We start from the raw sequence: 21,039 nt of genomic DNA, 5'->3' as shown, positions 1-21,039 counted from the left end.
GTAATACATAGTAAACACTTACTGAATGAGACGGTCAAATTCCAGTTCCAAGGGTTCGTGTGGGCATACGACGACAAATGTGTGTAGATTTTCTGATGATCAATTGGACACGGTTATACAACTTATACATAATGTTATACTGCAAAGAAGAAAGCTTTTTTTGCACTGACTACCTGTCACCATAAGCTCCCTCATAATTGTGGGTATGATTGCCAAATGCTTTCTGCTGCCAATATAGCAGCAAACCAAACACACACTGTTATTATTTTTGACAGCACATGGGGGCAGTATTCCAATTTCGATGGGATAAATGCAGAACACTAGTTCTGAGTATGGGTCACCATTCTTGGCCACATGTCACATGTCACTTGTCACTTGACATATCACAATCATTACTAAATATTTTAGCTAGTAGGCCTTATTGTATTACTAGTTTATAACTAGTTTATTATAAAGCACTATAATATGCTGTTGATTGAGTTTAATTTGTACTGAACTTTGAGTATTCCTTTATTTACATACTGAAAAAAAAAATCATCATTTTTATATGACCTTAATGCTTTTGAATACTTTGGACTCTCTTTCACTGAATAATTGCAATGTACCTTTTTCAACTCAATGGACTGAGGCTGGGGTCAAGGTATCCAAAGCCACCACATACAGAAATGTCAAAGAATTTGGCTACAGTTGTCGTATTCCTCTTGTTAAGCCACTCCTGAAACACAGACAACGTCAGAGGCGACTTACCTGGGCTGAGGAGAAGAACTGAACTGTTGCCCAGTGGTCCAAAGTCCTCTTTCAGGTGAGAGCAAGTTTTGTATTTCATTTGGAAACCAAGGTCCTAGAGTCTGGAGGAAGGGTGGAGAAGCTTATAGCCCAAGTTGCTTGAAGTCCAGTGTTAAATTTCCACAGTCTGACTCAAGAATGAGTCAGTCTATTGTTCGTTATCTGGCTCGGCTCGGTGTTCATCTTCAGTTCTCTCTTCACATCAGTTCAGTCAGTGTACTGTTTGAGTAAATGAATTACTCCGGGATATTGGTTTGTTTGAACTCAGAGGGAGTGTCAGCCACATTAAAAAAGTTAACAGCTTAAGTCATTTGTGGATTAATGCGTATTGGAGATGCAAACCGTTTAAAACGATTCAGTTCGATTTGGTGAACTCTTTCAAAAAGATCCGGTTACATCAAATGATTCGTCTGTGAACCAGATATCACAAACTGCTTTGATTTGAACTCTCTCTCACACAGACCCGGAAGAGAAGACAATGCTGAATAAAGTCGTAGTTTTTGCAATTTTTGGACCAAAATGTATTTTCGATGCTTCAAAAACTCTAACGGACCCTCTGATGTCACATGGACTACTTTGATTATGTTTTTCTTACCTTTCTGGACATGGACAGTAGACCGTACACACAGCTTCAATGGAGGGACTGAGAGCTCTCGGACTAAATCTAAAATATCTTAAACTGTGTTCCCAAGATAAATGGAGGTCTTACATGTTTGGAACAGCATATGGGTGAGTTATTAATGACATAATTTTGATTACTGGGTGAACTAACCCTTTAATCTAATTCCATTACACTGACTCGCTGTGGAGTTGCCAGTTTTAATCTTAATAGCTGATGTATATAAATGTAATCCTGCTTTTTTGATCATCTTGTCTCATTTACAAATTTGAAAATGTTGAAATGATAGCCCCTTTTGTATTGTTTTGCATTGCATGTCATGGCATGACAGATTGATAAAAAAAAACATGCTATTTATGCTTGATGTAATTTTTAATATTTTGCGGTAAAAGTGACTCTCCGTTACAAACATTACAAACAAACATTTGTTTGTACAAATGTCTTACAAACATTTACAAACTGCACCTGGTGTTATAAGAATGTTGTGTTACATTTTCACAGTTTACAATCAAACAGGGGAAGTCCAGATCCCAGAATGGGAAAATAAAATGAAAAACAAAAATGAAATTAAAAACAAAATAAATTTGCAACTTGTTTGTGTGTGTGTGGGGGGGGGGGGAATTTGGGGGTGGAAGAATCTGGGAATTTCTTTAAGGTCATATCGCCCAGACCTATTTGCTTACTTTCACTTTCACTTTGTCTGTCGTTGAGTGCGGTGTGAATTCGTCTTTTAGAGGCAAAAAAATGAACCTCTTCATTTCTCTCACATTGTCTGCATTCTTCGTGTCAGGTAAGACTTTTGTAACGCTCAAAAACAAATGGCGCCATGGCGTTTCATTTCCGAATCAGATTATTAAATTTACACTTGAAAGAAATATCAATATATTATTTCTAACGGTTTTAAGCTGAGGGCTTAGGATGAAATTGTTAGAGTTTTAGACATATTATTATGTTTTGTGATAAGACGAAAACTAGAGCAGTTATAATGGCGCCTTAAGTACAAGAAGCCTACTTAAGTCTTATTTAAACATGAATATGTACTTGAATGTATGAATACGTGTGTGTGTGTATAAAGAGTGATATATTAATCACCATATGCCCCCTCGTTCTGGGTGATATGACTAAAGTTCACGATGACATCCCGATGATATAACTGAATTTGCCATTTCGCGATCTTGTTCCGAGTTGGTGTGTGATGGTTCCCTCTCAGCATGTAAATCCTAATCGGGACCGGCCCAGGCTGTTGGTGACATGAAATTATCGATTTCCGCACCGACACACTAGGGATGCTCCGGTACTAGTACCGGTACTGACCCACACAGCAAAAGGATCCGCCGCGGAAGTATCGCGGGTCAAGAGCCCAACTAAAGCAGACACTGATCTCTAACATGGTTACTTCAAATGAAACAATAAATCAACATCTAAACCTTAGTTCATTCTCAATAAGATCTTCTGTAGACGTCTGACAGAAATAAAGTCAGTCTGGTTATTAATAAGTGGAGCTGGTGATGCTGTTTGTGGGGTTGTTTAATCAGATCTTGAGAGATTTCATGTATTTTATTTCAGTTGATTTCATCTAAGGCTGTGTCTGAAGTCAGTTGTAGTAGTTCTTGTGTTTCTCTTTTCTTCAGTGATTCTGTTTGTTAACAGCAGCTGCTCATCACTAATTCTCAATCAGCACTTAGTTAATCACTTAATTACTTGAATGCAAAGTTTTAAAACTTACATGGTTTAAATCAAGGTAATCTGTTTACTCAAACGGTTTGAGTTAAGTTTACTTGGGTTTTACAGTGAAGTAGCTACTTATCACAACAAAGATAAATATCAGCAATATGGAATAACTAAAGTTGTCTAACAGACAAAAAAGGCAACAAAATAAAGGCTACATTTTGTAATTTATCTGTAGATGTTAGCCAGCTGGTTAGTCTAATTCACATACCCATACCTTTCATTTTGATTGTGTGTATACAGTGGAAAATCACTTACTTAAACTTAATTATTTCAGTTTATGAATGCTAGACATCTAGACATTTTAGTGAATCAAAAGCAAACAGTAATGCAAATTAAATTCAGAAGCTTAACAGAAGCTTAAATGTATTATAAAAAATAAAGTAAAATTAATTAAGCAGTTAACTCAAGCAAAGACCTTCCAAGGTGTCAGTGTTACCATTTAATATGTTCTTAAAAGGATATTTAAAAATACTACATAAACACCAAAGTCTCTAATACACAGTAGGCTAGTTAACTTGTGATTTCTACCTACAGTGTATTGATTTTTATGTTTTTTGTGTGTGTGTGTGTTCCTCTTATTTGCGTTGCTTCCTCATTTTTTAGAAATGATACTTTAAGAGCACATAAATGGCAAAACTATTTTAACTAAATAGTCCCCTTGGAATTATAAGGTTCTTTCTGCATTCCAAGTAGTTTTGAGATATTGAGCTTCAAAGGTTTTGAGTTCCATTCGACTGAGTAGATAGAACCTTATTGTTTTTTTTTTGTGTGTGTTTTTTTTTTTTTTTATAAAAAGTCCCATAATGTAAACAACATTAAAAAATCTATCACATACCTAAATACATTGACACAGAATAAGAATACATGAATAGCTCAATTTTGACAAAAATATCAGATATAACTTTATAATTCCAAGGGAATGAAATACGCTATGCGTTTTTATTGACAGTTGGCAAACAAGCTGAGTGATGCGTGATGCATTACTGTCCACGCGCACATCTTCTATTTAGACCCTGCAAGAGCGGGAAAATTCGGACCACATGCTCAAATTTGGTTTTTAGTTTTTAGCTATGCTTCTGCTATTAGTCATGCCTGATTTTAGCTTTTAGCTATGCTTCTTAGCTCTTGCTATTAGTCATGTCTGCTTTAGCTTTTGTTAAGCTTTTGCTATCAGTAATGTCTGCTTTAGCTTTTAGTTTTAGCTTTGCTTTTGCTATCAGTCATGTCTGCTTTAGCTTTTAGTTTTAGCTTTGCTTTTGCTATCAGTCATGTCTGCTTTAGCTTTTAGTTTTAGCTTTGCTTTTGCTATCAGTCATGTCTGCTTTAGCTTTTAGTTTTAGCTTTGCTTTTGCTATCAGTCATTCCAGCTTTTAGTACACTTTTAGTTTGCTTTTATCTTTTAGCTTGTAGCTTTGCTTCCTAGCTTTAGCTTTTAGCCATGCTTTTAGTCATCAGTATAATCATTAACATCTTTAGAAAATATGGTTTCATATCACTTTTCCTTTCTATATTGTTAACACACTATACCAGAAATGATTTATAATTATCTGTTCATTCAGGTGCTTCTGGTGTTGAGACCGATGGAGTCTCATTTTCCGTGAAGGAGGGAGATTCAGTCACTCTACACACTGGTGTTGAGACAAACCAACAAGACAGACTGAAATGGTATTTTAATGACACTCGCATCGCTCAACTGATTGGAGAGCAGAGTAAGATCTGTACAGATGAACAGTGTAAAGAGAGATTCAGAGACAGACTGAAGCTGGACAGTCAAAGTGGTGATGTGACCATAATGAACATCAGAACCACAGACTCTGGATTTTATAAACTGCAGATCTTCAGGAGAAGAGTCATTCAAAAGATATTCAGTATTGCAGTTCGTGGTGAGTCATTTAACCTGCAACATTTTTATTTTTTTTTGCCCCAAAAGTGCATGGTCCTCAGATGCTGTAATTCACATAAATCCCATCCCATGACTGGGACAGGATCCTAAGCATGTGATGCTACACAGGCATGCTCTATAGTTTTACTTTTCCTAAAAATGTCCTATAATCAACTGTTGGATTGTGTTCCGGATGTTCCAGGTGCAGAGACAGATACAATGAAGACAAAGTCAGTGAAGGAGGGAGAACCTGTCACTTTAGATCCTGGTGTAATAAAAAACACAGATGATGTGATGACGTGGCATTTTAATGACATTTTCATCACTGAAATCACTGGAGATCAGAGTAAGATCTGTACAAATGATGAGTGTAAAGAGAGATTCAGAGACAGACTGAAGCGGGACAATCAGACTGGATCTCTGACCATCACAAATATCACAACCACAGACGCTGGACTTTATAAACTACAGATGAACAGCCACATCCATCCTCACCACAGCATCATCAGAATTAAGAGATTCAGCATTACTGTCACTGGTGAGTGTAACTTAGCCAATCGGTGCCTTTTCTTTTGCAGTTTTAGAATACAGTTTAATATGGTTACATTGTGGAGTACATTCACAAAGTATTATGAAGTGTAAATGCTAAAATGTCCATCGCTAGTTTAAACTACCTTATAATGTGCTGTTTAGCTTTAAAAATACTTGCACACTGTGAGCAAGATAACTTTGTCCACCCAATAATATTATTCATTAGTGGTTTTGTTTTTCACTATGCCAGTGTTTCTTTTGTAAACGCAAACATAAACAAATTATAAATAGTGTTTAATTGGTGGGGGTTCAAATCCCAGGGAATACATGTTAGGAAAAACCTGTTAGCCTGAATGCAATGTGAGTCGCTTTGGATAAAAGTGTCTGCTAAATGCATTAATTTAATTTAACTATACATTCTTATAGACTGAACACTGTTTTCACAAATTTGTGTTTTTGTAGCAGACGACACACTTACGTAATCATTTCTAAAAGTAGCCATTTTCACAACTTGCTTTACTATTCTGATGCTCAGTAATCACATTTCTTCCTGTGAAGAATTAACTAATTAAATGAATCACAGCTAAGGTTCCTTTTACTTGCAGGCTTAACATTTGTATGCTTCTGAGTATTAAATATTCCAAACAACAGCAAAAATGTCATCCAACTCAGAGTGAGACTCACTTACGGTAGTTGTCAGGTAGCTGTAATTCTTAACTGAATTGTCTTTGGCCTGGTTCCCCAGTGCAGTTAGAGCTATATTCTGGGATAGCTGTACTTTTTATAAAAATTGTCCTATAGTGTTGTCAGATCTATTGTGATTGAGGTCAGAGAAGTCACGTGAGGATTATTTTCTGGTTTTGGAAATAACCTGGGTTTTTTTGTTTGTTTGTTTTTTTCCCATATTTCCCATTCTGATCTTATGTAAATCACCTTTCTTCCCCATTCTGATGCTCAGTGTGATCATCAGCAGATCATCATGAACAGCTGGTTTGATTGGACCAGCAGAACACATCTGTCTAATTCGTGTGTACATGTAAAACACTAGAGATGTAGCACAGTGGAATGAAAATGTATTAGTGTGAAATGTCCCCATGTGTTGTTTGTTTACATGCTCCTACTTCTACTCTGTATGATCAGTAGGAATCATGTTTTTATGGCCTGTTTATTTCTTCTTCAGATGCGTCCGGTGTTGAAACAGATGGCATGACAGCAAATGTGATGGAGGGACATTCAGTCACTCTACACACCGATGTTAAGATGAACCATCAAGACAGAATTAGATGGTATTGTAATAAGACTCTCATCGCTCAAATCACTGGAGATCAGAGTAAGATCTGTACACTTGATCAGTGTAAAGAGAGATTCAGAGACAGACTGAAGCTGGACAGTCAGACGGGTGATCTCACCATCACAGACATCAGAACCACAGACGCTGGAGTTTATAAACTACAGATCATCAGCAGAAGAGTCATTCACAAGATCTTCAACGTTGCTGTTCATAGTAAGTCATATCACATTTAGCAAGAAAACACATACATAGGTCTCTCATTAAGTTTATGGTATTTTTTTCACCAAGATTGAGCTACAATCAGCTTTGTTGCTTTGTGTTTCAGGTGTTCCTGCTAATGAGAGAGATAAAGTGAAGAGTAAGTCAGTGAAGGAGGGAGAATCTCTCATTTTACATCCTGGTGTAATAAAAAACCCAAATCATGTGATGACGTGGCATTTTAGTGACATTCCCTTCGCTGAAATCACCAGAGATCAGAGTAAGATCTGTACAGATCATGAGAGATTCAGAGACAGACTGGAGATGAATAATCAAACTGGGTCTCTGACCATCATGAACACCACAAACACACACTCTGGAGAATACAAAGTAAAGATCGTCCACAGCATCAGCCACCGACACCGCATCAGCATCATCAGCGTAGAGAAATTCAGTGTCACTGTCGTTGGTAAGTGTCTTTTTTTTCTCTCTCTCTAATTGATATATATATATATATATATATATATATATATATATATATATATATATATATATATATATATATATATATATATATATACAGTATACTTAATTCAACCAAGTATTTGTTTTCATTGTGGACTGTTTTTATTATTTTTTTTATATACATTTTGACTAAAGTTAACCAATGTGTCACACAGTCAGTCGTCCTCTGAACACTGCTGCTTGTGATGCTGTTTTAGCAGCTGTTCTTCAGAAGAACACCAGATGGCGTCATTTATCAGTTAAATCAATAACATAATACTGTTGACCAGAGTTAGAAAGATGTACAAAAATCTGAAAAAATGATTCTGGTCACTAATACTATTCACTGTTTCTTTTTGCTTACAGAATCAAGTATGTCTTCAGGTCTTAATGCAGGAATATGTGCTGTATATGCTGTTGTTGCTCTTGTCCTGCTGGTGGCTGCAACTGTTGCATGGTTAAAGCACTCTAGCAGAAGGGGCTGTAAACATGGCCGATTTAAAAAAAGAAAAAAAGAAAACTTTCTGGAAGAACATTAGTGTGAAGTGATGTTGTAGTCACTTTTGTAGACCACCAAGACCAAAGCAGGGAGTGACTGTCCATGCAATCATGTCCTTGCGGGGCCATATCAGTCTCTTAGCAGGGAAATAGTTGGCTTGGGCCAGCCCACCCCAAACCTAAACAGACCCAGTGCAAGGCCCTCAGCTTTGGCCTCACCGCAGTCCCAACGATTAATCCCATGATTGCCCAGTGTGGGCCAGGCATGAGTGAGTTAATAAGAATTTTGTTGGCAGTTTTCTTTCTCTCCACTAGGAATGCTAGAGTGATTAAGTCTTCCTTATGTAAACCCATGTGGTAAAGGTTCCCGCCCAACTGAGCGGTTTTGAATGTGATGGTGCGGGTAAAATTTAGCTTGGACAAAATTTGGGCTGGTTTGGGGTCAGTTTCGGTGGTTTTCAAACATATACATTGTGGTGGTGTTGGCGCAGTGGATAAGAAACATGCCTTTGGTGTGAGAGACCCGGGTTTGAATCCACTGTGAGACACCAATGTGTCTGAACAAGACACTCAACCTCTAGTTGCTCCAGAGGCGTGTGACCTCTGACATATCTAGCAATTGTAAGTCGCTTTGGATAAAAGCGTCAGCTAAATGAATAAATGTAAATTGTATAGGCTAACTGGCTAAAAAAAAGTTCCCAAATGTGCATCTACTGCACGCAAACAGTCATCACAACGTTAGAAACACAGGTGTGCTGATGCTGATACCAAGACTTAAGCCTGATTTGGACGGTAGTTGTTTCTCCTGGGGACCTCTGTGAAAAAGATTTACATATGGCCTTGGTGATAAAACTCATGGATATGGATGGAGATTAGTATTGTTGTAATTTTTTTTTATTAATGAATAATTATATTTTTTTTTATTAATGAATGACGACTCAGGTTTGACTGTCATATGTATGCATAAACAAATGTGAAATACCTAATTAGGTTGCTTTTTCCGATCACTTATATTGGGCACTTTTTTGCATTTAGACTCTGACTGTTGACATTGAAAATAATGATTTTTTTTTTTTTTTTTTTAAGGTATCGGTAAATTACTTGAATGATGTTTTGACAGTGACTGCTTGCATATCTGAACCATATTTGGTAATTCTCTTTAATATAATTGCCCCGAGGTTCGCATGTCATTTCAAGCCTGAACAAATTTCTCTCTATTGGAAAATTATAAAGCATATAAAACAGACTAAATGGACCACTTATAACATGTTTCTGCAGTTGTTTTTGAAATACAACATCTCCTTGCGAATAGGCCATTTATTTATCAGTTGATAAAGAATATATATTGTCTTTTTTTTTTTTTTTTTTGCTTTATGACATAATATATATTAAAACAACTGTGACATTACTAAAATTGTGTTTTAGTAAAAAAAAAATAATAATAATAATTTTGTAACATATCAAAATTATGCTTTTTCAAGTGGTTTAAGATTGAATCATGTACTTTTAATGTGTATGTTCGGGGGGGGGGGGGATGGGTGACAGTTAAGAGGTTAAAATAGGAATAAACGTGATATATACATTTTGTTTTAGCTACAGGTATGCAAAATAGTATTTTTTATAATAAAGAAATCTACTCAAATCAGTTTGAGTGTAATCTAGGATATGTTATTAAAACAAGTTTCAAGATTCAAGAATCTGAATAATAAAACACTAGAATTGTTGCATGGGTTGAAACATACCTTTAGTTTTGATGCCGAATCACTGAACATGTGAGTCACAGAATCATTTATTTAATGGTTTCATTGGAAGTGGCTGATTTCATTTTGTGATGACTGAACTTTAGGCTCAAGCTATGAAATAAATGTACACTGTGAGCAATTATCATAACTGTGTGATGAAGATGATTTGCTGTTTTTGTGAATGTTTTTGAAGAGCTAAAATACTGTGAAAAGCCAAACTCCTCTCAGAAGCCTGTGTTGGGATCTATTATTGCAAGTAAGAACCGGTCATGGATTATAATTTCATTAATGTTTACAATTTTTAGCACAGAACATTTCTGACATAGTTTTGGTTTCTTTAACTTTGCATGTAAATGAAACTAGAAAAGGAACTTTAAAAAAAAATGTTTGTATGCTTGTGATAAATGCAATTAAAAACAGATCTGATATCATTTACACCAGCTGGATTCTGTGAGTTTCATTTTCTATCAGAGAACACTGTCATAGAAAATAACAAAAAATCTGAAAAACTCTTTTAAGATTTAGGCATATTGTATTATGATATTATAATTATAATAGTAAGTTAAAGAATGATAATTAATTATATGTTGCTTTCAAAGAAATTGACCAACGTTAACTATTGTCCAAACACAACAACAGAATGTCACATTTCATTATTAAGTTTTACTGCCGATGTCTATGGGTTGCAGACTCACTGCTCTGATTGCAGGCCAGGGATCTGCAACTAAATATTAACTTTTAATCTTTTACATCTGCCTTAAATTCAGCTGTTCCAGTACTTATGTTCACATCAAATAGTTGTATGAATTCTAAAAGTGCTGTCCTTTTTTTTTGGTAAGACATGTATGTGTCAAAAGACCTAATAATAAAATGTGACATTCTTTAGTTTTGTTACATATTCATCTTTTAATCATATTTGCAAATGTCTTGACTCCACAGCAGAGAAAGCAATTTTGTCTTCACTGTTCCAATACTTAAGGAGGGCATTGAAAATAACAGAAAAATTCAGAGCCAGTTTGAAGTTCACTTTAACTATTGTTCGATTCAATTCAAGTTTATTTGTAATGCGCTTTTTACGATACGAATCATTGCAAAGCAACTTTACATCAATTTTTTTTTTTTTTTTTTTCTATTTTGTATTAGTCTCTTCTGTTCACCAAGGAAAAAAAAATAGCTGTCACGGAGCGATAGAGACCGCCAAAGAAAGAACAGGGTCTGGGTCCAAGTGCAGGGAAGAAATTACTATTTAAAGCTGCAGTAGGTAACTTTTGTAAAAATATATTTTTTACATATTTGTTGAACCTGTCATTATGTCCTGACAGTAGAATATGAGACAGATAATCTGTGAAAAAATCAAGCTCCTCTGGATCCTCCCGGTGCTCCTATTGCCATTTGCAGAAACTCCATCGCTCCCGGTAAGAAAACAACCAATCAGAGCTGCGGTCCGTAACTTTGTTTGTGTTCAAAATGTAGAAAAATGAATATAATAAGCGAGTACACCATGAATCCATTTTCCAAACCGTGTTTTTAGCTTGTCCTGAATCACTAGGGTGCACCTATAATAAGTGTTTATATTCAGACTATTTTAGATTGCTTCGGGGATACCGCGGCGGAGTAACCCAGTACCTTTGTGATTCTTCATAGATATAAACAGAGAGAAGTAGTTCCGGCTACGATGTTCTTCCGCAGGACGCAAGCAGTTCTGTTTATTAACCGCTAGAGCGTCAAAAGTTACCGACTGCAGCTTTAATAAATGAGAACAAAAAGGCCAACTAGGCAAAAACAAAACAGAACCTAACAACAGGGACACGATTCAGAAGAAACCGGAATGTAAAACACGAAGGACAAACAACAACCAACAAATCACAATTAACATTAATCCAGCCAGACAGAGAGTGAAGAATATATAGCCAAGAACAATGGGCTCCAGGTGTGTGTGTGTGTATGTGTGCGTGCTTGTTTTTGTGACATATCAGGACACAACTCTGTATAATGACATGGGTATGACACATTACAAGGAGAGGGTGACTTATGAGGACATAACCCATGTCCCCATTTTTCAAAACGCTTATAAATCATACAGAATGAGTTTTTCTGAGAAAGTAAAAATGCACAAAGTTTCCTGTGAGGGTTAGGGTCAGGTGTAGGGTTGGTGTAGGGCCATAGAATATACAGTTTCTACAGAATAAAAACCATTACGCCTATGGGATGTCCCCACATTTTTATTTTTTTCTGTGTATTTTATGTTAATGACACATGTGGAGATCCTCATGAATTCCTAAAGCCAACAGATTCCGAACTCGATGTGTTTGATGAAAGTTTCTCACTTCTCAAGGCGGTAGGTGCAAACTCAACACGTTCTTCCTCTTCACCATTCTGTCAAAAATTATAAAAATAATACACATAAAAAATAACACAATATACTTTGGTAACAAAGCTTAGAATAATTAAGACTTTTTAGTTCCTTATTTTGTTATATTCTCACCAAGGTTGCATATATGGATAGAAACATTAATATTGTAAAATATTATTGCAGTTTAAATAACAAATTTCTATGTGAATGCAGGTTCAAATATAATTTATTATTCTGATGCAAAGTTGATTTTTCAGCATCATTACTCCAGTCTTAAGTGTCACACGATCCTTCATAAATCATTCTAATATGCTGATTTATTTTTCTAATATGCTCAAGAAACATTTATTATTATTAGGCCAAACAAAGTTGTGCTCCTTTTTCTTTTTTCTTTTTTTTGTGGAATCTGTGATACACTAACCTGTACCCGGCTTGTGTTGAGTAAGAGTTTTGTTTATTCATGTAAGTTCATACTTTTATTCAGCGTGGATGCAAAACTGATCAAACATGACAGTAAACATTCATATTGTTACAAAATATTTCTATTTCAAATAAATTATGTTCTTCTGAACTTTCTATTCATCAAAGACCTGAGGAGAAAAAAAAAATGTCTGGCAGTATGACCAGTCAATTATAGCTCAGAGGAGGCCGCCCCATACATAACGTTTCCCCATGAATACATGATTTCCTTATTCCCATCAAATACACGGCATGCAACGCAGTCTGTTAAAACTCAATGGGCTCATGGGCTCAGCAGAAGTCAGAGAAAAGCTTTTCCGAGAGGTACACCAACATTACAGGACATTCAGGTCTGAATACATTACAGGGCATTTCAGAACAGATGGAATCAATGAATAAAGAAAGATGGAAAATTCAGATTAAGCCAAAAATATCATCTGAGCTGGTGAGTGTCACATCTTATGCTGTTCGAGTTATTGTAAACACTGATTTTTTTTTTTTTAAATAAAACACAAGAGTAAATTTTACATTGATTTTAACTGCTGATTCTCCTAAGTGTTCTGTTTTTTCATTTTATTGTATTTATTTTATTGTTTTGTCTTGTTCTACCTCTTTAGGTTTTTCTTGGCGGTTTGCAAACATTACAGCCATCTTCTAGACTGAGTTGTGAATTCATTGGGATGTTAATTTATATAAGCTACTGTATATATATATATATATATATGTATATATATATATATATATATATATATATATATATATATATATATATATATATATATAAAGCTCAATCAAGATAAATTTAATTTCTGATTTGCTAAGTGTGATTTATATATCTATGTGCTCTCGATCAGGGCTTCTTTTGTTATCTTATCCACCTTTTAATTTCCCTTAATACCCACATGCACTAGGACCCATACAAACTGTATACATTATTGTTGAGTGACAGTGTTTGAGAAAGTTAATTGTAATGCATTAAAATATTGTGTTACTCCCTAAAAAAGTAACTAACTTATGTTACTTCGTTACTTTTTATGGAATGTAATGCATTATATTACTTTTGCGTTACTTTTTTAAATAAGGTTCAACACTCTTCAGCAATAAAAAAACAAAACAAAACAAAAACAATGAAGCACAATTGATAGTTTTTCTAAAGTCATTTTTGCTTATTAGTATGGTTGAACTGGATCATCAAAGGTCAGCATGCAATGACATTAGTTAATACAATGGCATTAGATACATTTGTGTTATTTAACATGTAGAATTATTGCAGGTTTGTGTACTATTCTGAGTTTGCATTTCACTGTTTTAATTAATTTTGAGAAATACAAAATATTTGTATTTCATTTTTTTGTGAGTGGGATGAATTAATGCACAGTCACATTCTAAAACTTCATGTTCACACAGCACAAGTTACTAGTTACTTGAAAAAAGTAACCTTGTAATGCGTTACCCCCAACACTGTTGAGTGAGTTAATGGGTTAATGGGTTGGATGGGTTAAATGCTGAGTATGGGTCACCATACTTGGCTGTATGTCACTTCACTTTTTAGAATTTGCTGTTAGCATTACAGCAAGTTCATTAAACTTGGGATTTTGCCTCAGAAGGCTCTTATCTCCACTTGGCCAAAGTTTGGAGAAGCTGTTTCCACAAGATGAAGGCATATTAGTCTAAAACAAATATATCAAATTAACTTCTCTCCAGAGCTTCTGTGAGGGTCACTTCACAAGCTTCACTCTGAGAAAAACTATGGTCAAACACGAACTGAAACTGAAAGTCAAAGTCTTTCACAACAACCCTTCAAAAAAAGGTCTGGTTTAACTTGAAGAGATTATGACCAAAATACATTACTATTGTATAATACAATGTAATTTTTTTTTTCTTTTTTTTTTTTGGTTTTCACTTAATTACATTTCAATTAAGTGGTCTAATATTTCAAGATTGATTCAACTGTTAAAGGTTTTATTAATTTAATAAGACAATGTTTTATGGTAAATTTGATTTGAATTATAAAACATAGAATCCAGGAAAAAAATGGCTAACAAAATTTAGGGGAAAATAGAATAGATTTCCTAAATTAAAATTTAGCTCTCTGGTCTTTAATTGTCAACAAACAAATTATCTTTACATTGATTGTCAAGGACAAACAAACACTTGGAAAGTGTTTCCTTCAATGTTTTTAATGTCAATGTTTTTTATATGGTGAAAAAAAAAGATCTACATCTATATCTGAATCACTGCTGAAATGATATAAAGACACATGAGACATGGTTAAATTCTCTTACCGATTTATGTGAATTTCTTTTGAAGAACACTGGCTCAGTGTAAATTGTCTCGTCATCACAAGTCTGAACTGTTTCAACAGCAATAATAGATGGATTAAAACAACAAAACTCAGTGTTAACCAGAGATAGTACTAAAGACCCATGCTTGAGTAAAAGTACAAGTGCTCTATCAAAAAAGTGACTTGAGTAGAAGTTGAAGTGCTCTTTAAGCACCACACTTAAGTAGAAGTAGTAAAGTATTCAAATTTTTTTGTACTTAAGTATTGCAAGTAGTCTATTTTAAAATTCACTACTCAAGTACTTAAAGTAAAAGTACAAGTATTTTGTTATGTAGCTATTAAAGAAAGTAGTCAAAAGTTTGAACATATTGCTTTTACTATTTCAAATGATTAACCTAAAGGACAATCGCAATTCCTTTGACTGTAACTTTTTTAAACAAAAAACAGATTTCGCCCAATTTGCAAAATTATGTCATTGATAACTTACCCTCATGTTGTTTCAAACCCGTAAGACCTCCGTTTATTTTTGGAACACAGTTTAAAATATCATCATTAGATGTAACTGGATCTTTTTGAAACAGTTCACCAAATCGAACTGAATCGTTTTAAATGGTTCACGTCTCCAATACGCATTAATCCACAAATGACTTAAGCTGTTAACTTGTTCTATGTGGCTGACACGACCTATGAGTTAAAACAAACCAATATCCCGGAGTAATTCATTTACTCAAACAGTAGACTGACTGATTTGAACTGATTTGAAGAGAGAACTGAAGATGAACACCGAGCCGAGCCAGATAACGAACAACAGACTGACTCGTTCACGAGTCAAGAACCGTTTACGAATCCGTGTCCGATTCGAGAACCGAGGAGCTGATGATACTGCGCATGTGTGATTCAGCGTGAAGCAAACAGATTCACATAGCGTCGGAACCAAACTGATTCTTTTGGTGATTGATTCTGAACTGATTCTGTGCTAATGTTATGAGCGATGTAAACCGAAGGCTTGCAGTCATCGCCAATGACGTCATTACGTCGAGCGCAAAAGAATCGGTGAACTGTTTTCATCTCTCTCTTCACAGCAGTTCAGTCAGCACGCGCAGTCTTCTTAATCACTTGATTCGCTCAATGATGTGCCAGCTTCATCAAACCTGCCATCTACAGTTCTGGCAGTGGTAATGTGGGTCTGTAATGGAATGATTCGTAACATTTTTATAATTGTAACGAGTAACGATGCAGCACATAAAAAAATATCGGAGTAAAAGTATTAAACTCATCGAAAATATGTACTGAAGTAAAAGTGGAAGTAGGGGAAAAAATAATACTCTAGTAAAGTACAGATACCGCGTTTTAGTACTTAAGTACAGTAGTGAAGTAGTTCTACTTCGTTACTATACATCTCTGGTGTTAACTAGATCTGGTTCTTCTAAGATTGTTATTAGGGCTGTCAGTATGGGGCACCATTTGTAAAGCAACTCACGCTGAAAATAACAGCAACATTTTGTCACATTTAGCTTCAAACAATGTTTAAATTGTTTAATAGTGACACTAGCCTACTCTTCAAATACAGTTTCTCCAAATGTGTTTATTATTTTAGGTAGTCATTATCACGATAATCCATGTCCAAAAGTCAATTTCCTCGGATGAGATGGTTTTTATTAGTTACTTATTTGACACGATGCACACACACTGACCTCATTGAGCTTTTATTTTGGCACTTTTTGAATTTGCATATTAGCTAAATATTTACTTTTACACAAAACATTTAGATTCAACATTTAGATTGAGATTTAACATTTAGATTTAATATTTAGATTTAATATTTAGATTTAACATTTAGATTTACATTTAACATTTAGATTTAAATGTATATTTAACATTTAGATTTAGATTTAGATTTAAGATTTTGATTTAGATTTAACATTTAGATTTACATTTACATTTACATTTAAAATTTAGATTTAACATTTACATTTCAATTTAGATTTAATATTTAGATTTAACATTTACATTTAACATTTAGATTTAACATTTAGATTTAACATTTAGATTTAACATTTACATTTAATATTTAGATTTAACATTTAGTTTTAGATTTAGCATTTAGATTTAGATTTATATTTAACATTTTGATTTATATTTAACATTTAGATTTAGATTTAGATTTGCATTTACATTTAAAATTTAGATTTAACATTTAGGTTTAGATTTAGCATTTAGATTCAACATTTAACATTTAGGTGTAAGATTTAATATTTATATTTAACTATTTAAAATATCTCTAAAGTTGACAAATATTGTTGTAAATGTGCTAAAAGTGACCTTCAAAATTTGTTTTTAACATTGTTTGAATTGTTTGTGTGTGTGTGTGCAAATGAAACCCCTGTAAACATATACAGTAGTTTTCTCACAACAGTGCAATCCACTGGAACCGCCAATCCTGATATCTAAACATGATTGTTTTCAATTTGTTTAACTAGAAGATGCTCACTACAGGAATTAGGAGAATTCAATCAATTATTTAGTGAACACTTGTTTTTACACTTGCCTTCTTGTTCAGTGTTTCTATATTTCTTGTAGATCCAGAAGATCACGACTGCAGCCACAATAAACAGAGATCCAGCAACAGAAACAGAGATCACCGCTAAATAAGATAAAGGTAGACTCTGATCTGTAATGAACAAAATGAGCGGTTAGTGTGACTGAATCTGTCTGTCAGATCTAAAACAGTCACTATCATACACCAGCACTGTAGAACTGTGAGATATAGTGTAAAGTAAATTAAAGTTAATGTCAATACTAGCATACCTGAACATGTGTGACAGAGTTGAGTGATGTTGAGATGTGTGGTCTGGTTTGTGATGGGATTGTTGATCACACAGCTGTAGCTGTTTTTCTCCTGATATTCCACCTCCAGAGGTAGAGAGAGACTGATGCTGAGATCAGACACACTGATGCTGGACAATAAACTGTTTCCTTTGTACCAGGAGAGAGTCACATGACCCACATTCACCACTGAACACAACAATGAACAATTCTGCTGTGATGAGAATGAAGATGATGAAGATGATGAAGATGATGATGAACAGTCTCTGGTAATGACAGGAGTGGGCAGAGGAGCTGGAAACATGAAATTGATAAATATTAATAAGAAATAATTGCTGTAGAGTGCTGACAATAAACAGTGCTTGTGGTATAATGTTGATTACAACACAAATTAACCCACAAATGTAAAGGTAAATTACTTCACCTTTCAATATAACCGCATATACACTCTTAAAAATAAAGGTTCTTTAAAAGGTTCTTCACAGCGATGTCATAGAAGAACCATTCAGTCAAAAGTTCTTTAAAGGGTAACCTGGTCCACCCACTGACAATATTTGAAAAATGCAGAAAAGTGGGCAGATCACAGCGGAGATAGAGGGGATGAACCGAGGGTGGGGCTGAGTGGGTGGGGCGTGAACATGAGATGCAACCAGCAACACACCTACGTACCATCCTGACCACTGTACTAAATATAGATAAATCTATAAATCTAAACTTGAATATCCAAATAACTATATAATTGCTATGCTAAATAGATGCTATAATAGTTTATCCTGGTCGTTTTACTCGCAGTTCCAACTCCTGACTCACTACAGTGATTTTGACGGAACAAGATGGTTTTATACTGCCAGGGGCGTGGTAACTCGTAGCAAGGGGCGTGGTGAGCTGGAAACTGCTTACGTCACTTGCTACCGCAACATCCAATAGGAAAAATCAACTGCAGTAGCCACCATTCAACCTGAAGAGGGGAGCACTCAGATGTTTTTACACCATATTTTGTAGAATTAAAACACTTTATACTCAAATGTCAAAAAAGTTACTTGAAACAATGAACAGAATGAATAAAGCCCCATTCTTACAGATCATTAACTAAAAAAAAGTTGGTTTAGGCTTTAGTTACTCTTTAAAGAACCATCTCTTTCTTACTTTTTTTAATCTGAAGAATCTTCTTTCACCACAAATAATCTTTTGTGAAACAGAAAGGTTCTTCAGAAGTTAAAGGTTCTTTATTGAACCATTAAAAAAAAAAAAAAAAAACATTCATATGTTTAAATGTTTATACATATATATATATATATTCAATGGCATCATGAAGCACCTTTATTTTTAAGAGTGTAACAAACATATAAGAAGAAAAACATTACAAAAACAGCGTACTAACCTTTTCTGTGTAAAGTTACATCCAGTTTTAAAACTTAGTTTTTTCACCCAAAAGAACACCCTAAAACGACTGTAAATATTAACATTCAAATTGCTTTATAGGTCAAATTAGGCATAAGTTTTAAAGAGGACATACTATGCCTTTTTATAGGCTCCTCATTCTTAACCCTCTACTGCATGGTGTGGTCATATGAGAACATACTCTTTGTGTTCATTTCCTTGCCACTGTCTCTTTAAGAGAACCTTTTTAGTGCATCTTTGGTTACATCACATAACATGCAGGTTTTTTTTTTTTTTTTTTTTTTTATTATAAGGTTATTATTGTTTTTAAAATTAGGTTTTGGTGAATTGTTCAAACGTATGTGTTGCCAAGTGGCAGTACGGTGCAATAGTGGAATGACATTATTACAATAGTTTAGCTAGCAAAGTCAACTGCAATCTCTTATACTGTAACAATAATAACATTAATAAGAGTGATATAATGTTGATAATGTTGATTAGATGAAAAAAAAAATGCTTTCACCTGACCATAAGTTGTATTGTTATAATAAAACAAGATATGCAAATGTCATCAAAAAGGTTCTCTACTCACCGTAGACAGAAACACTGAATGTTTTTGATGTCAGTTCAGCTCCACTAATCTCTAGTTTATATTCTCCAGTGTGTTGAGTTGTGATGTTTGTGATGGTCAGAGATCCAGTTTGTCTGTCCAGCTTCAGTCTGTCTCTGAATCTCTCATCAGGAACATCATCAGATGTGTTAAAGATTCCAGCAGCTCTGGTGATTTCACCTATGAGAGATTGGTCGTCTCTAAATGTCCACACTATGTCATCATCTTCAGGTATTTCAGTAACATCAGTGTTTAGAGTGACAGTATCTCCTTCCATCACTGACACTGACTCACTAAACACACCTGATGAAGAGAGTTTGTCAGATTAATGCTTCTGGTTGTTTACAAAAGAAGATCCCGTACAATACAAATACATGGCAAAGTATCAAAAAAACTGTCAAAAATGTTGTCAATAAATGTCTCTTTTTGATACTTTTGCAAGTATTGGTAATGTGTGGGATTTTCCTTCGTTTCTTAGTTTTTTATTCACTTTTTTACTCTTTTTTTCCTTCGTGACTATCTATTACCTGCAGGTCTGCGATGATGATTGTTAATTGTTTACAAAGCCTGAAATCAGGCTTTAATGCTTCAATGCGTATTTGAGAACAACAGCAAAAGCTCACAACAATGAAAGGTGAGATATATGAGAAGAAAGATAAGTATTTAATTTCCATGACTTTAGTTGTTTGATCACTTCAAAAGCATTTAAAGCAGATGAAAGTGCTATATACAGTATGTTTAAACAGTAGCAACCATTATGATTACACAGTAACTGAAAAAAAAGCTGTAAAATGCATGTGTTACTTACCCATCAGACAGCACCAGCACAAACAGAACAGAACAAACAAGTCAAACATTTTCTTCAGTTGTTCAGTCTGATCTAACACAGCGAGCGATGAGTGAATCCTTCCTCGATTTAACCCTTCTAGTTCACACACACACACACACACACACACACATACACATTGAATGCTTGTTTTTTTTTATATATTTACATAAATGTTCTTAAACTTCGGCTCTTTCTTTTAGTTAAATAAATTCTTAATTTTTTACCTTTACAGACTTTTTTTTTTTTTTTTTTTAAGATAGTTGTCTGACTGTGTTAAAAAGCTAAAATTAGTAGAATATGTGTTTTAGATGAACTATGGTCAGATAGAAATGGTTGTAGCATATATGTAATAAACTAGTTTTATTCAAGCTCAACATGTTATTTAACATCACTGAACCAACCTACATTGATTTACACCAACAAAATTAATTATTCTGGGTTAAATCGAGTGGAAATATCTCTTTATGGTAACAGTGTTGCACGTTACCATTTTTGCAGTGTATAACATCCTCCCAT

At 34.5% G+C, this 21,039-nt stretch overlaps 2 protein-coding genes across 2 annotated transcripts; one reads left to right on the top strand and one right to left on the bottom strand.

Moving 5' to 3' along the window:
• The first annotated feature begins 5,457 nt into the window (after positions 1–5,457).
• On the top strand, positions 5,458–13,252 carry LOC113040560 (uncharacterized). Its single transcript, XM_026198865.1, has 5 exons — positions 5,458–5,556; positions 6,730–7,053; positions 7,166–7,507; positions 7,909–8,025; positions 13,212–13,252. Exons 1-5 carry the CDS (start codon positions 5,490–5,492, stop codon positions 13,250–13,252), a joined length of 891 nt encoding a protein of 296 aa, XP_026054650.1. The 5' UTR covers positions 5,458–5,489.
• Positions 13,253–17,711: 4,459 nt separating this feature from the next.
• On the bottom strand, positions 17,712–20,577 carry LOC113040705 (SLAM family member 9-like; the record flags this gene model as incomplete). The annotated part of the gene is made up of 3 exons (XM_026198976.1): positions 20,503–20,577; positions 19,677–19,997; positions 17,712–17,998 (listed from the first exon to the last, which is right to left on the bottom strand). Coding segments are annotated over exons 1-3 (657 nt in total), but the record flags the coding sequence as incomplete, so codon positions are not given.
• Positions 20,578–21,039: the final 462 nt, after the last annotated feature.

The sequence above is a fragment of the Carassius auratus genome, chromosome 22 (genome assembly GCF_003368295.1).
Source record: "Carassius auratus strain Wakin chromosome 22, ASM336829v1, whole genome shotgun sequence".
NCBI lineage: Eukaryota > Metazoa > Chordata > Actinopteri > Cypriniformes > Cyprinidae > Carassius > Carassius auratus.
This window is presented reverse-complemented; position numbering and strand designations above follow the sequence as displayed.